Below are 18,002 nucleotides of genomic sequence, written 5' to 3' on the forward strand. Positions count from 1 at the left end.
CTTTTTTTAGTGCAATGAACATTGAACCATGCCAATAAAGCAGCTTATATAAAGTAAATCTAGAGGATTGGAGAATCACTGAGCCATATGTTATTTTGACTTTCTTTTAGACCAAGTAAAATTGATCTTTTAATCAAGTTCCTGCTGTGGTTTTTATTCAGGGTCCTGCTGGGACAGCAGAACACATCAATATTACTTTTATCAAGTGTGTGTGACATTGCAAAAGGATGTACCAATTGAACATCCATAGCCCCTTTCACACATACAGTACTGTCTTTACTGATTAATTGTTAATTAAATTAAAATAAAAAAGCTAAAATTAAAACAAGAGCACTGCACAAACTATAATGGCACAAATGAACATTCACTTTCAAAGCTATTTTTTTTAACCTTATGGACAATAAAAGTATTGGTGGGCAATCAGAATTAGGCCCAATCCCAATTCTACCCCTTAACCTTGCCCTTCGTTTTGTGCGTTCACATGAAGGGGTAGGGGTGTCCCAATTCTCTTTAGCTTGAAGGCGTAGAACGAAAGGGAAGGCCCAGATAGGCCTTTAAAACTGAGATTTTTCAGGACCACACTCGAAACCAAGGGCTAAGAAAAGTTCCCAGAATACACTATCTACAACGTCAGCATGGCAGCACACGGGAGTCGGGAGATGCACAAATTAGTATTTGTTGCCACTATTACAAATTTCTACAACGAACAAGCACATGCTTTAATACCTTCATCAACGCTCTCGTGTTGTACTAATCCATAATAATAACTGCTGAGTGTGTAGGACAACTTCAGTATAACTTTAAACAAAAGCTGCACATTGTTACCTTTGACGCCATCAGCAAGGACGAAAGACACACGGGTCAAAAGAACACAACAATATTTGCTAGATTTTCTGGCTTAATCTTGTTTATATTAAATATATCTGACCATGACCTTGCTAATGTTAACTGCTAACCTATTTTGTCCATTTTCATTTAAAATTTCAGCTCTATCAAGTGTTTCAGAAGTAATCCAACAATGCAGAATGTTTAAATGTTCTACAGTCTTTAAATATTGTTCATTATTTTTGGCGATATGCATTAAATGTATAAATCATCCGAATCAAAACACTGAAAACTGATGTGGAAGTAAAAAAATAAGGGTTTTCTATTAGCAGTGGCACATAATTAACATTGTTACTGTCATCCCTACAGAAACTCTTGCCATTAAACCTGATTTACTTTTAAACTGAAAAGCTCAGATTTTGCAAACTCAAGGATGTGTTAATGCAGTAAATAACCTGCAGATCGATGCATTAAAAGAGAAACACCACTTGTAATAAGGAAAAAAGAGCTGCTACAATATTAATCCAGAAAAAAACAAACAAAAAAAAGCGCTCTGGGGTAACTCAAATCTTTGGTCGTGTGCTGTTTGGGTAAGGGATTCATCAAAACAACAACAAGAATCAGTCCAAGGCACTCGAAAAATGTGAAAAATTAAAAAAAAAAAAATTTCGTAAACAAAAAGACACCATTGCTCGTGTGGAACAGTGCAACTTTTCTGTATTTTCCACAAAACATTGATCCCATAATTTGACTGTAATTTATCCCCTTTAATGTGTGAAAGGGGCTCATAATCCCTGGTGGACCCCGGTGGACCACACTGGATTGGTTCTGCCTGTGTCTGGAGTTGTGTGAAAATGTGTAAATGTGTGAGTGTTTGTGTGTGTGTGTGTGTGTGTGTGTGTGTGTGTGTGTGTGTGTGTGTGTGTGTGTGTGTGTGTGTGTGTGTGTGTGTGTGTGTGTGTGTGTGTGTGTGTGTGTGTGTGTGTGTGTGTGTCCCATGTTCCTGATCACTGTGTTCCCTCTTTCAGCGGCTCTCTGGAGAAAGGGGAGGCGGGTGGGGGGGCAGTGGGGGGTCCCAGTCGTAGTGACAGCTGTATAGGCGCAGGCACCAGCAGATCCGGGAGGTGGCAAACCCTCCAGAGCCACCTGCACTCCGGCAGCTTGAGGCCCAGCAAGTGAGTGTCCTAGGACAGCTCTTACTTTCCCTTTCAGACAGTAACCAGGAAAGCTTGAGCGTTAGAGATTGTGTAGAGAATGGGGGGGGAGTATTGTGTAGGACAAATTAAAGACTTTAATGGACATGATGGAACTAGGAAAATGTGTAATTTTCCTTTTTGCGTGGCGACTATATGATCATCCCTGGTTTTCAATGGACTGAAGTGAGTTATTCCTCTTACAGTTGAAGTCAAAATAATTAGCTCTTCTGTGAAATTATTATTTTTCTAAGATTTTTTAAGTGATATTTAATGGAGCAAAGAAATATTTACAGTTTTTTTATAATATTTTTTTCTTCTGGAGAAAATCATATTTATTTTATTTCAGCTAGAATAAAAAGCAAAACCGTTTTAAGGTCAATATTATTAACCCCCTTAAGGGCCGATCATACCGAACACGCATTTACGTTTCAAAAACAGGAAGCGCACCACACTGCCTTTTTGTTGACAAGAAAAAAGAAGTGCGGTGCACTTTTTTATGTCGCTAGGCAAAGTTTGGATCAGCTGGGTATTGTTCGAGAGTGCTACTCCGTCTTTCTGATGAGACGTTAAACCGAGGTCCCGACTCTCTGTGGTCGTTAAAAATCCCAGGATGTCCTTCAAAAAAGAGTAGGGGTTTCACCCCGGCATCCTGGCTAAATTTGCCCACTGGTCTCTCTCCATCATGGCCTCCTAACCCTCCCCATATCATAATTGGCTTCATCACTCTGTCTCCCCTCCACCAATCAGCTGGTGTGTGATGTGCGGTCTAGTGCAAAATGGCTGCCATCGCGTCATCCAGGTGGATGCTGCACACTGGTGGTGAATGAGGAGATTCCCCGCTATGAGTAAAGCACTTTGAGTGCCCAGAAAAGCGCTATATATATGTATGTAAGGAATAATAATAATTATTATTATTATTATTATTATTATTATTATTATTATTACTGTTGATATTAATATAATTTTAGTAAGCAACAATATTGTGATATTCAAGATTTGTGAAGTCATACTACTCTGGATAACCAAAGCAACCACAAGTCTCTCCTCCATCTTCAAAAGTCTCTGTTGTTGTCTTGACAACACAAACGATACCCCGCCTCTGCTTTCCTTTGATTGGAGAATGAAACTGAGACGACTGACGTAACGTGCTTTTTCCACTCAGAGTTGACATTTTTTCAAGGGCAAAAACGCAAGGCGTGCAGGGCGCATAAACAGCATGAAAAAGACTTGCGGCCATTAGTAAACCATTTAAAAAGGTGCCTCTCAATCCATAAAGCGCGATCGATGCGATCGGCCCCCGAAGCAGGATTGTTTCCGATAGTCTACAGAACAAGCCATCATCATACAATGACTTGCCTAATTACCATGACTTGCCTAATTAACCTAGTTAAGCATTTAAATGTCACTTTAAGCTGAATAGTATTTAGAAAAATATCTAGTCAAATATTATTTACTGTCATCATGGCAAAGATAAAAGAAATCAGTTATTAGAGATGAGTTATCAAAACTATTATGATTAGAAATGTGTTGAAAAATCTTCTCTCCTTTAAACAGAAACTGTGGAACAAATATACAGTACAGGGGGGCTAATAATTCAAGAGAGCTTATAACTCTGACTTCAACTGTAAATTAAGACACTGCTCAGATGTTGCATTTCAAGTTTTGTCCTCAAACAGCTCATCTGTGTGTAGTTTCTGACACGTCTCTGCCAAACCCTTTTGGTTTATTCTTTTGTAGCTTGTGTCATTAGAAATAACTAAATAAAATTCAGCGTAGAGATTAGAAGCTGTACAGAGACCAAGCCATGCCCTGAATTGTACTTTAGCTGTCCGTTTAAATAACTGCACACCTTTGAATGTTCATCAGCCAATCACAATCAAGCATTGATTACCTGGAGAGTATAAGTTGTTATATTTTTTAGATTTGGAACAACATTTTTTACAGTGTATTTAATATATGCAGTCCTGTGCAAATAAAAGTGAAGCGTTTACAGTGTTCTTCTCACGTGTTCACAACAGGCATTGTATATGATAATTGACGTACTTTAATGGACATGATACAGCTAAAAATATTCTGTAGTAGTTTTTACCTGTATAATAAACAGAAATATATACAGAATTTTCAGTTTATATAGTATAGTGCAACAAGTGTGCGCGTGCACACACACAAACATGATTTGTAAGGGAACTTGGTTTTATTTGAGTTGATTTCATTTTTAACCCAAGTGCTGCACTTGACTCGATTCACGTTGAGTAATGTTCAACTTAATTTGTTTGTTTAAATTCAGCCCATATAAACTGTTTGCAAAAAATGTTACCTTAAAAAATGAAAGTTTTTTTTTCAGAGCACATATTAAAATAAATAAATATTGCATTCTGATATATATATATATATATATATATTTATTTTATTATATTATATTACATTATATTGTATTTATATTATTATTATTTTAGACATATCCCCTTAATTCAATGAAATTTAGAGCAAATTTTAAATTACATTTTAATATTTATTTTTATTCATTTTTTAATCATTTTTTTATTTTTATGATTTGTAATATAATTAATTTTTACAATTTTGTATTTCTATTTTATTTTTTTAATTTACCTTAAAAGAATTAGTAAATCGTATGATTTTTTTAATGCAGGTTTTACTGTTTATTAAAACCCTCACATATATACAAAATAATAATAAATGATATAGCATTCTGATAGATATTATTTTAGGCATTTTCTTATCTGCTAATTCAATTACATTTAAATACAAATTTTAAATGTCATTTTTAAATAATTTTTTATATATTTTTTTTATTTTTTATTTAGATTTTTTTATGATTTTTAAATTATTTTTATTTGTATATATATATATATATATTTTTTATATATATATATATATATATATATATATATATATATATATATATATATATATATATATATATATATATATAATTTACCTTAAAATGTGTAAATCCAATGCACAATAATATTCAGTGCATTAAGTAGGTTTTACTGTTTATTAAAACCCTCATGTTTAAAAAAAAAATTATAATCATCTCACATTTTGATGTCTTTATTTCTCAATATTATTTAGCCATTTCTCATTTGCTAATTAAATTAAATTTAAATACAAATTTTAAAGACATTTTTAAATAAATAAGAAAAATATATTATGTATTTCATAACTTTTATTTTTACAATTTATTCATAATTTAGCTTAAAATGTAAAAAATCCAATGAACCATTTTTACAGTGCATCAACTAGGTTTTACTATTTATTAGAACCCCACATATTTTAAAATAATAATATTGCATCATTGGTTCATGTTTTCATTAGTCGTGTCTCTTTTGGTTCTCAGAGCTCTTTACCGTCTCCAATTCCATGTTTCCGTTCACTCCCATCTTCAACCTATAATTGGTTTCTATTTTTGGTTGGGAAAGAGTTGCGACCCTTCCCCTCATATCTCTCTGCTCCTCCTCCTTCTGCCATCTTACACACATTCTCCATCAGGCTTATTGCCGGCCGGCCAGCCGTCTGTAATAACAAGCAGCTACAGGTTTCTGTAAAGCTGAAGGATTTGCTGGAGGATCTGAGGATCACCAGCACTTCTCCTTCAAGCTGTGTTTGTATTGAAGAGCAGAAGAAAGTGCACCTGTTTGTTAGGATTGCGTTGAGAGTCATCCAGAGAATGAATTTTTATTTTATTTTTCTAGACAGGTGCAATAGAGATTCATTTTTTCTTTCCAAAATGGATATATTAAGGTCAGAGAAAGAGGACGGTTGGAGGAATAGTTTACACCAAAATATAATTTTTTTTTCAGAATTTATTTATTTATTACTTAAAATATTTAAGTCACATAAAGTATATTGTTTGTTTTATTTTAATATATTAAATATTTTAATATATATTTTTAAGCATTTATCCTCTGTTCATTCTATGAAATTTAAATGATATTTACATTTTTTTAAATATACTTTTTAATTTTTAATTTTATTTTGTATATATTTTATAAAAATTGTATTTTTATTTTTTACTTTTAATTTAATTTAGATGTCATCTAAAGTGTTTGACAATATTTTATTATCATTTTATTTATATGTTATTTTTATTGAACTAATCATTTTAGTTATAAAAGGATTATATTTTTTTCTTATTGATTAAAATATTTAAGTCACATTGAAAATATTTGAAAATATATTATTTGCTTTTATTATCTTATTTAGATATGTTTTATTTTTAGCATATCTGTCAATTAAATTAAATTTATATAAAAATAATTAATTTTTAAAATATATTTTAATTAAATTCAATTTAAATAATTTATAAGTATATATACATATATATATATATATATATATATATATATATATATATATATATATATATATATATATATATATATATATATATATATATATATATATATATATATATATATATATATACATAAGTATATTTAATTTATAAGTATATTTAATTTATAAGTAATTTGTAAGTACATGTTGAGATCATTTTGACAGCATTTTATTTTATTATTGTTTTTTATTGAAATAATCATTTTATATAAGTCTAAAAAGTACTAAGTACCAAGTTTTAGCAAGCCCTGAAAGGATGAAATCCTTTATAAATGTGTTATGTGGAATTGCTGCTCCGACAGAGGCTATGACAGAAGCTTCAGTATATTTAATGTACAATTTAGTTCACAGCAAAATAAAACTTGTTTAATCACACACTTGTTTTTCCATATTGTTTGACTTTAGAATGAAATAATTTTTCAAATAATAAATATTTTCATTTTTGATTATTCAAATTTAAAAATATTTTCAAAAGTAATGTTTTATTTTAATGTGTTTTATTTTAAGCATTTTTCATCTACTAAATCAATTATATCTAAATACAAAAATATTACATTTTAAAATAAATTTTACATTTTTTATAATATTTTATTTTATTTATGTCATCCAAAGTGTGACAATATATATGTATATATTATTTGAACTAATTCTTTTAGATGAAAATAGCAAGTGCACTGTAAAGAAAGTTGACTCACCTGAAAAGTGTAAGACAACCATATGTCCTGAAGCTTGTTGCCTTACAATTTTGAGGTGAGTATCAATCCCTGAAAGGATGAGATACTTTATACAGTATATTTGCAAAGGGAAATAGCTGCTGCGATACAGGGGCTGTGGCAGAAGTATCTGTAATTTGATGCACGATTTCTCAAATAGCCACTAAATATTTAAAGAAGCGCTGGCCCATAATTGCCTTAAATTCATTTTGTGAGCCTGGTCTGTAACAAAGCGTGTTGTAATTTAATGTCACATTTCACACAGTGTTCTTTGTCTGGCGCGGGTTAGAGGCTAAATGAATCCAATGAGGAAAAGACCTTTAATTTTTTCTATTCTCAGAAAACAGCGAAACTTCATTTGGAGTGGTGTATGTATCTTCATTCGTTGACGCTTTCTTTTGCTTCTCCGTCTTTTTGCTTTGATCATTGTTTCGACTAAGTCCGCAGCCCACACACGCACACACACACACATTTCTTTTTCTTTCTTGCTTTCTAAACCTATTTATAACACACAGAACTGAAGCAGAGATGTGAAAACAAGTAGATGGGGGAATGTAAGTTGCTTAATGACAGCTCAAGCTGCATAATGGCAGTAAGTGCAGGGTGATGTACTGCATTACATACATCTATATACTCTATGTATGGATGGATGTATGAAATGGTTTTTATCTAACAGGCATGTGTGCAAAGAGTGTCGTCACAATATGCCTGTGGCATTGAAACGTGATTTACAATAGGACGTGTGCATGGACTGACACCCTTGGTGAACTTATGGAAGTAAATTTATATGTATTGTAAGCCAATCAGATTTTGAGCTTAAGATGCTTTCACATGACTCACTTCTCAACACAAGCATTATATGACTATATTTTAACGTGTTAGCATTGTACTGTTTTACTCTCAAGTCTCAGAATATGGTATAGTACAGTGTTTCCCAACCCTGTTCCTGGAGGCACACCGACAGTACATATTTTGGATGTCTCCCTTATCTAACCCATTCACTTCAGGTTTCTGAGTCTCTTCTAATGTTCTGATGAGTCTATTCAAGTGTGATTGATTAGGAAGAGGTTAAAATGTCTACTGTTGGTAATTATATGATCAGGCCAGCAAAAAATAAATAAATGAATAAATAAATAAAATATTTTCATATTTGAAAACTTTTGTAAGAGCACTTTACTTTTGCACGATGTGTCTTCAGTTCTTAAGTTGGAATTTGTAACACAGACTTATTAAAAATACATGCTTCAGCCGACATTTCTTGTGAAACCGCAAAATGTTTGACTACAGATTCTAGGCAGGGCATAATTTGTGCTGGAACACTACGAATCTGGCAGCTCTGAAATCTAATTCGGCACCTCATTTTACTGACCGCCCTCCTCCCCCATCCACTGTTCACTTTCACTTTCTTCCCAACCCTCTTCACTTTCGTCCGCGACACCCTTGCTGTGCCCTCCGTCATCCACCGCACCAACCACCAACCTCCAATCCCCCCCCCAACACACACACCCCACCCCGCTCTCCAGTTTTGTGCGCGACAATTCTCCATCCTCGGGTAACTTGCAGGATCCATTACCCCGATCTGTTCACAAATAAAGCACTGATTCTAGGTAAAAATGAACACTAGGGTCAATATGACACTGAAAACTTGATTTTTTTATATTAATGATAGTTACAGGGACATGTTAGTTTTACAACACCAAACATGTACCACAAAACACCTTAACAGCGTCTATGATTTGTAATCCAGCACATTTGCATCACCTACAGTATCTATCTCCATATGGACGACTTTTTGGTGTGGCGAGTTTGCTGGTGGTTTGTCTTGTTGGCTGCATTTACACTGCACTGTTCAAGTGACTCATTTCCGATTTTATTTCTCCCATGTGGCACAGATGGGATATGGCCCACGTACATGTAAGCAGGAACAAATCACATGGATTCCGATTTTCTCAAATCAGATTCAGGCCTTGTTCATATGTGGAAATTTATCCAATATTAATCGGATCTGTGTCCTCGTGTCTGCAGTGTAAGATCGAATTTTCACCTGTCATTGCGAATCGCACGTCATTAAAAACCATACGCTGAAAAAAAAGTGTTGCATGTAGAACTGTTGAAAACAATTTATTTGTGTTGAATTTAATTTAACAATGTTCAACTTAATTTGTTTGTTTAAATTCAACATAAATAAATAGTTTACAACCACTTAATGTAAAAAAATAATGAAGTAAATCCAAGAAATCATCTCTAAATATTTTTTTTTCAGTGTAGCGAATGATGTAAAGTCTGACTCTTTCTTTTCCGAACAGACTTCAGCAGAGTCCCAAACCTTAAATCTCATACACAAGGACTTAAAAAGCTTTTATATTGTCATATAGCACAGGTATTTTTAGCATGTTAACGAGAGCGAGAGAACCCAATGTCCGCCACGTAACCATAAACTAATATAAAACTAGTGCATACATCACGTGCATAAATCACGCCATGGACATTACATTAAGATGCCTAAAGGTTTTTTAAAAAGCATATATATATCAAAAGAAGATGGACAAATGAGAATCTTTCTGTCATAATCTATGGTGAAACATCTTGTCAAAAGCTGCGAACAGATTTCATACAGGAATAGAGAAAAGAGCACTTTTTAATTATCAGCTGTTAGTCAGCGCTCACTCTTTTTTTTCTGGTCATTGCGCCTTTGCCATGTGCTGTGTAAATTCAGACGATCAGATACAAGTCACTTTTAAAAGATGATGCAAGCAGGTCATCAAAAAAATCAGATACAGTTAAAAAATCGGAATTGAATATCAGGATCTGCAGTGTAAATGCAGCCGTAGAGTGTTATACTAGTGATGCAGTGTGCTCGAGTTTGAGTCCAGTGAAGCACAGTTCCAAAAAAAACAGGAAAAACAATTTAAATTCAAAGTAAACTTTGTGTTAGCAGTGCACTTTTCCACTATTTTACGTTTCGCTTTTGAAAACACTATTGGTTGGGTTTAGGAAATGGATAAGGTAAGTGGTTCGCTGATTTGTACAGCACTGTCTTCCCATGGATGTGTACAAGAAGGGTGTGTATTTGAAAACAGAATGCACCCCAAATAACGTATTTCATATATGCAAAAATATAGACAGCGCGCTCTAGTTGATTTGTTACCTTAAACTGGCAGCAAAACGTACCCGGTGCAGCGTATTTTATTGCAAAAATGAAGGCTGAGGCATATATTTCCACTGAGCCTGGGTTGAACGTCAAACATGAGTCATGTGAAAAGATCTATATGGCTTTTATTGGAGAAAATGTTATTGTATTTTTACAAATAAACACATTTTTAGATCAAAGAAAGCATGTATCGCACTGTAAGTTCTCTAACCCTAGTCCTATACCTTCCTAATGGAGACTCTAAGCAGACTGTATGAAAACATACAAATTAAATTAAAAATACATTGTGAAGTAGCAAACAATTGTCAAGTAGTTATGCATTGCCTTGAAATTGCATGTAGGGATGGGGTGATTATAACACTGTTGATTCAAGAACACGTCCTACTTGATTAAATCATGGCAAGCGATACAGCAAGAAATGCCTATACTCACCATCTCTAATAATCATACTAGCTCTCCATCGTAACGTTCAGAAGACAGTCACAGTCTCTACAGTAGTAACTTCTTCATTTAACTCATCCACATCAATTCACGTCCATTAACGTGCCGCCGTTCCTTTCGCAACCTTGACAAGTGTATGAAACGTGTACTGGCAGAATCTGAGTTATTGCTGACATTCATTCCCTTCCCAAATACTCTCACCAGGGATGCCTCCTTTGAGTACCTTGCAAGAATTACAGCACCGGGTCGCCCATAGGGGTGTGTGGCACTTAACCCTGGTGTAGTAAATCCTTCAGTAGAGCATAAGCATCAGACAGAACAGCTCAGCGGGACTTTATACTGATTAGACATGATGCAGAGCAAAAGGATGTTGCTGGGAGGGGGTGAGTGGATAGAATTGGGATGTTATTTAATTAAAATATCATAGACATAGATCTTAAGCGGGATGAAGTTGGTTTTACCAGACTTGTGCCTTATGCTGGTTTCACACCAAACAATGATTTCTCACTCTACATGAATTTGAACCTGCACAGAAGACATGCTTAAGGTAATTTCTGCACGTTCATGGCAAAAATGTGTCATGCATTCTACATCATTCGTACCACCCAAGTGAAATTTGCCTATATTTGTGCATTTGCATATTCTTTGTATGTAATGTGCTTGCGCAAATAATTAATTTCACTTTTGGTGTGAACCCAGCATTAGTCAGGCTAAGCCGCAAATGAAACGATTGCCCCTTTTCCACTGAAATGGTGCATGTGCCCATTCTGGAGAAACCCAACATTGTACTTTCTTTACAAGATTTGAGCCCTTTTCCAAACTGTATCCTAAACTCCTGAAAGTTTGTATTGAAGGCACATAGTTGCCACAACATAGGTGCTTATGTGAACCCTTTTGAATGCTAAAATAATAAATAAGACACCTACGGTATAGGTCTCAAACTGGATTCCTGGAGAGCCGCAGCTCTGCACAGTTTTGCTCCAGCCCTAATTAAACACAGCTGATCCAACTAACCAAGGTGTTCAAGACTACTAGAGACTATTAAGCATGTGTGAGTTGGAGATGGTTGGAGCTAAACTATGCAGAGCTGTGGCCCTCGAGGAATTGAGTTTGAGACCATGCCCTACGGTATTGTGGACTTAACAGTAACACACACATATGGTGGCCACTGGTCTGTAACTCCTAAAGACTGCAAGCCTCCTCTTAGACTTTCTTGGGAACTTAGTTTTGAGACAAATGTTATGCCATGTTCAAACTACACTGCAGTGGTCAACATTTGAAGTGGATCAAAAACTGTCAGCAAAGTTGTCTTACACATATTAAGCAACACCCATTCAAACTTGTTTTGGTCCACTTGAAATGTTGGCTACTGTATATCAGCTCAATTTTTGCAAGGTCAATTGAACAGGGTGTCATAATTCAGGAACTATAGATGTTAACACTATTAGCAATTCAAGCTTTGCATGGGTATAGAACCCATTGCTTTAATTTTACTTTTAAAAAACTCACAATAATGTGTACGTTTTAATTTGTACCATCTTAAATTTGTAAGTTTTAACTTTACTACAATGAGCACATTAACATGGACACCAATAATTCGATTTTAATACTATTAAGACAATACTCTATTTAGTTGTCTACCATGTAAATGGTGTTTTTTGATTAATTTAATTAGACTAAAGTCATAATTGAACTAAACAGTAATCGAATTAAGACTTGGAGTATGCCTATTTTAGTCGCAATATTGAAGTGTAGTACAGACATGTAAACACCACGATCAAACTATTACCAACATGTAGGATTTTTGCCGGATTTTGCGTCCGGATAGTCTATACACACACACAGCTGTTAGACACTATTCTCTGCACCTACCGAGTCAGTAAAGGACCACAGACACCTGCATGACAAAATGCGGAGGTTTTATTTTTCCCATATGGTGTGCGGTATCAAATTCCATTAAAACTACAATTTTCCAGCAGCTCCTTGCATCCAATGTCTCGTTTGTCAGGGGGCATGCATTAAATGTTCCTGAATGAAAGGGAAAGTGCCAAACTGCATTTACATTTGACAAATTAAAAATGAAACACCCAAAATTACATGAAACTCTGGAGGAAATGTGGATAGCATGATGACGAAATGACAATAGTTACAATATGTGCTATAACATGTAAAACGGGATCAAGAAAGAAACATTCAAAAAGCAGCTCAAGTAAACACCTTAATCATATTATTGTCTTATTCAGATTAGGGCAAATGGTTCGATTACTGATGTCCATGTAAATGTAGTCAATGTTAATATTCAAATCCCCCGTCTTTAAGACATCCTAGGTTTCTTTTAAAGTTACAGCCTGTACATTATACTAATATGCAAACATTTTTCTGTGATAATAAATACCATTGTATCCAGTATCTGCACCATCATCCTGCCAGTGGAAAATGGGCAAATGTGATGTGTAAACTGAATGCTACACATTGTACTAATTTTGCTGCCTAACTATGCTTTCTTTTTCTTCCCTCATTCCCCCATCGTGCCTTTGTCCCCCCAATGGATGTCTTAAAATGTCTTCTCCGTTCCCTCCCTCAACTCTATGGTCTTGTTTGTTTCTCTGCCTCATTCTGTCGCCTCTTCATATCTGGCTTCCCTCACCCTCTCCGGTCTCCCTGGTCTTCGTTAATTGTGTCTACCTTCTCTTCCCTGTATCTTGTGACTTCCTTTCTGTCCCTGTTTCCCGTTTTTCGCCTCGCCCCACAACTTGGCCCCTGTCGTATGATATGGTGCCAGTTTTGGGGACCCCTCTCTTTCCACCACCTCCACCTTGGAGCATATCCCGTCCTCAGCAGCCCGCCCCAGGCCCCTGGTCAGGCAGCAAAGCCTCCAGCAGCCCCTTACCCACCAGCCCCCGCCAGGCCCCAACGACCCCCCAGCCACCTCCCAGAGCCTGGGCCAACTTCACACTGGGCCCGGGGGTGGGGGCCACCGGGGGGGCCCGCGGGGGGTGCGTGGTAGCCCGGCTGGGGCAGGGGCGACCCGCTACAGGTCGGGTGGAGGGGCGCGATCACGTTCCAATCCCGGAAGCTGGGACCATATGATGGGACAGATCCGGACCAGAGGCATGGACGTCAAGTCATTCCTGTAAGTATCAAATGCTAATTTATGCTGTTTTTTACTTTATTCTTATTTTTTACCTACCACACCACAACCTATTGGTGTCAAATGGAACTACAATTATGTTGATCTTATTCTGTAATGCTAAAGTGCGCTCATTAATGCATGTATATGTGTGAATGAGTGTGTATGGGTGCTTCCCAGTACTGGGTTGCAGCTGGAAACATGCATCTGCTGTGTAAAACATGTGCTGGATAAGTTTTATTGACTTAGTTTTTTTTTTATTGTTAAATGCTTTAACTTAAAAGTGTTTGAATCTTTTGGAGTTTGTCGGACTCTGAATTTAATGAAAACGTTAACAAATGCAGCAATAATATAAATAAGAAAAACTGTATTCATTTTTAGATAGCAGTGAATTTCTCAGTTGGCCTTCAATACAAACAGTTTTTTTTACCTTTCCATGCTATCTGTGTTTAAGTTTACCATCTCTACTCTTGTTTTCTCTAATCTTTGTGTCTTTCTGATGAACTGCAGGGTTGCCACATCTAGTCACTTTATTTTTTTCTTCCATGGTAACTGAATTCTTAATGTATCTGATGTTTTTGCCCTTTAGTCAATCCTTGTAATATTCATGTGAAGGATACCCTCACATCACTGCATCCAGTTGTGTTTACGCTGCTGAAAAGACTGATTTAAACCAGAAAAGATATAGAGAATACCTCAGGTTTATCATTATTTTTAAAGAGATTGGTCACCCTAAAATGAAAATCACCCTTTCATTTAACCACCAATCACCCTTTACTTGTTCATAACTAGTTTGAGTTTTTTTTTTTTTTTTTGCTGTTTAACACAAAAAAGATATTTTGAAGAAGGTTGGTATTGACTTGATTGTAAGGGATAAGCAAAGGTTTGCCATTCATTAAAGGATGTTAAATGTGCAACGTTGAAGAGAAAAACTGCCCGATATACAGTATACATACATTCAAGACTGAAATTATTCATACCGCTGGCAAATTCTGCCTTAAAGTTGCATCTATTAAAACAACAATTTTTTTTTTTTTTTACTGGAAATGGCAATCCCAAAAGATAATAAGATGTGAGCACCTGTAGGGCTCACGTGATCCTCTCTCAGCTTGCTCAGAGGCTGGTTGTATTTATGCAGTATTGACCTACACAGGTCTACGTTTAAAGCAGGTCGCCACCCAGAGCAACAGGCAGCTACAAACTCGCTGCTAGTGTGAATGAAGCATTAGGTAGAAAATAATCTAAAAGTAATCCAAAAATAGTCTGATTAGATTACCCAAAACTGCTACTTTGGAAAATTGACTATATTTCTGTTTTTTTTTTGCATTTTTATGAGTGCATACCCATATTCACAATTACCTTATAACCATGTTATGTGAAAAATAATCTAAATTAATCCAAAAGTAATCCGATTAGATTGTGTAAACTGCATAATTTAGAAAAACAACTATATTTATTTTTCTTTGTATTTTTATCAGTGCGTAACCATATTCACATTGACAACCATGTTAGGTAAAAAGTAATCCAAAAGTAGTCTGATTAGATTGCCTAAACCGCAAAATCGGGAAAATCTGCTGTTTTTCTTTGTTTTTATCAGTGCGGATCCATATTCACATTGATAACCATGTCAGATGAAAAGTAATCTAAATGTAATTCAAAAGTAATCTGATTGGCTTACCTAAACCAGGGATGTCAAACTCAATTCCTGGAGGGCAGCAGCCCTGCACAGTTTAGTTCCAACCCTAATTAAACATGCCTGATCAAACTTAGGGTTTGTTTGAAACCTATAGGTAAGTGTGTTGGAGCAGGGTTGGAACTAAACTGTGCAGGGCTGCGGCCCTCCGGGAATTGAGTTTGACATCCCTGACCTAAACTGAATGATTTGAAAAAACTAGTGAAATTATTTTTCTTTAATTATCTTTATCGGTGCATATCTATATTAACAATGATAACTGTGTTAGGTGAAAAGTTATTTAAAAGTAATCCAAAAGTAATCTAATTAGATTACATAAACTGTATAATCTGGAAAACTGTAATCATTTTTCCTTGTATTCGTATCAGTGAGTAACCATTTTTACTTTTACGTGATAATGCAAAACGCAATCTGAAAGTAATTCAAAAGTAATCTGATTGGATTAAATAAACTGCATAATCTGGAAAAGCTACTTTATTTATTTTACTTTATATTTTTATCAGTGATTATCTATATAATTACATTGATAACCGTGTTTGGTGAAAATTAATCTAAAAACAATCCAAAAGTAGTCTTATTAGATTACCTAAACTGCGTAATCTGCAAAGCCTTCTGTTATAATTTTCTTTGTATTTTTATCAGGAAGTAACAATATTCACTTCTATGTGATAACGTGAAAAGTGATCCAAAAGTAATCTGATTAGATTATCTAATCTGCATAATTTTGAAAATCAACTATATTTATTTTCTTTGTATATTTATCAGTGCGTAACCATATTCACATTTACATTACCATGTTAGCTGAAAGGTAATCTAAAAGTAATCCAAAAGCAGTTAGATTTGATTACTTAAACTGCATACTTTGTAAAACCAACTATATTTTTCTTTGTATTTTTATCCGTGCATAACCATATTCACGTTCACGTGATAACTGTGTTAAGCCGCTACAAAGTCACCGCTAGTGTGAATGAGGCATTAGGTGAAAAGTAATCCAAAAGTAATCCAAAAGAAGTTTGATTAGATTACCTAAACTGCATAATTTGGAGTAATGACTATATTTATTTTTCTTTGTTTCTATCAGTGCAAAACCATATTTACATTTACAAGATTACATGTTAGGTGAAAAGTAATCTAAAAGTAATCCAAAAGTAGTCTGATTAGATTACCTAAACTGCAAAATTTGGAAAAATGACTATATTTGTCATTGTATGTTCATCAGTGTGTAACCATATTCACAATTACATGATAACTTTGTTAGGTGAAAAGTAATCTAAAAGTAATCCAAAAGTAATTTGGTTAGTTTACCTAAATTGCATGCTTTAATAAATATACAGTATTTCTTGGTCTTCTTTTTCTAAAAAGTACAGAATAATCATGTAATATCAACATTTTCTAAAATCTCTACAATCTACTTCACGTAATTTGTAATCTTCAGTTTTTGATAATATAAACTAGCAGTGAATGAAGCCACCAACTGCAGTGTGTGTCTTTAGAGCTTGTCTGATTGTGTGCTGTCCTTTTCCTGGCCATGCTTGATTCATGACTTCTCTTTCGCTCTGTTGCCTGCTTGTGTCTCTTTGTTTCTTGTCGTGCTCAGTCTCTTACTCACGCCTGATTGCGTCCCATCTCTCTCTGCGCCCTCCCGTCTCTCTCTCTGTTTGCCCATCTGTTTAAGTGTCTTCTTCATGGCTCTACACCTGTCACCTGTACACAGCAGGGGTGAAGAGCCCGAGGAAGAGGATTATTCATCTGTGTCTGTCTTGATCTTTAAGCGTTTTTGTTTTTTTCAATCCGTGTCGTAGAGTAGGGAAACCTCTTTACATAGTCGATGAATGTGTAAGAATGGGGGAAAAAGATGTGGTTTGCAATAAAAACAAATACATACTGTATGATAATTTTTATCCTTTCGAATGTTTATCCTTGTTTGAGTTGACTAGCAGTTCAAAGACAACAACCGAAGCTAATGGAGTTGGTTCGGTGTTCGGGAATCTAATCTATAACTAGTGATTCAATTTAAATGTATTTTTAGCTCTTTAAAGGGGCAGTTCACAAGAACATTTGATGTTTATTTATTCATCTTCAGTTCATTTAGGATGTAGGTGACTTATTTTTTTGTCAGCTAAACATTATATTTTAAAGGTGTGATCCACTGCAATATCATATTTTAACTTTTAGTTGATGTGTAATGTGGCTGTGTGAACATAAACAGCATCTCTGAATGTAAGACGCTCAAAGTTCAACGCAATGGAAGACATTAGCTTTTATAGAGTTAGCTTAGCAATGCCAAACAGCAAATGAAGTTTGGGGACAAAAAATAAATAAATCTAGGTTAGTGAGATCACATGGGCTTCTGGTTACGTGCATTCACCTCGTGCACACACCCTGCCCAGCAATGTAGCAGAGAAAGCTAAATGGCGTCCAAATGCTGCTATTTCCACAGAAATGTTCTATTTCTGTATTTGGGCTTCCAAAGGACACAACACTAAGAGAGAAG

At 35.0% G+C, this 18,002-nt stretch overlaps 1 protein-coding gene and 1 long non-coding RNA gene across 4 annotated transcripts in view; one reads left to right on the forward strand and one right to left on the reverse strand.

Moving 5' to 3' along the window:
* Positions 1-18,002, forward strand: part of syt7b (synaptotagmin VIIb) — a 291,633-nt gene that overhangs the window by 186,422 nt on the left and 87,209 nt on the right. Inside the window, exons 5-6 of one of the 3 annotated variants that reach the window (XM_087258665.1) lie at positions 1,854-2,000; positions 13,468-13,818. In XM_087258665.1, the coding sequence (XP_087114791.1) occupies positions 1,854-2,000; positions 13,468-13,818 (498 nt within the window). 3 annotated transcript variants of the gene reach the window in all.
* The window catches only part of LOC141375314 (uncharacterized), a 76,773-nt gene continuing 73,893 nt past the window's right edge, over positions 15,123-18,002 (reverse strand). The window contains exons 2-3 of the long non-coding RNA XR_015495409.1: positions 15,675-17,212; positions 15,123-15,520 (exon numbers count right to left, since the gene is read on the reverse strand). This is a non-coding gene — a long non-coding RNA (uncharacterized LOC141375314). The remainder of the gene's footprint in view (positions 15,521-15,674; positions 17,213-18,002) is intronic.

This window comes from Danio rerio, chromosome 7 (genome assembly GCF_052040795.2).
Source record: "Danio rerio strain M-AB ecotype USA chromosome 7, GRCz13ab, whole genome shotgun sequence".
NCBI lineage: Eukaryota > Metazoa > Chordata > Actinopteri > Cypriniformes > Danionidae > Danio > Danio rerio.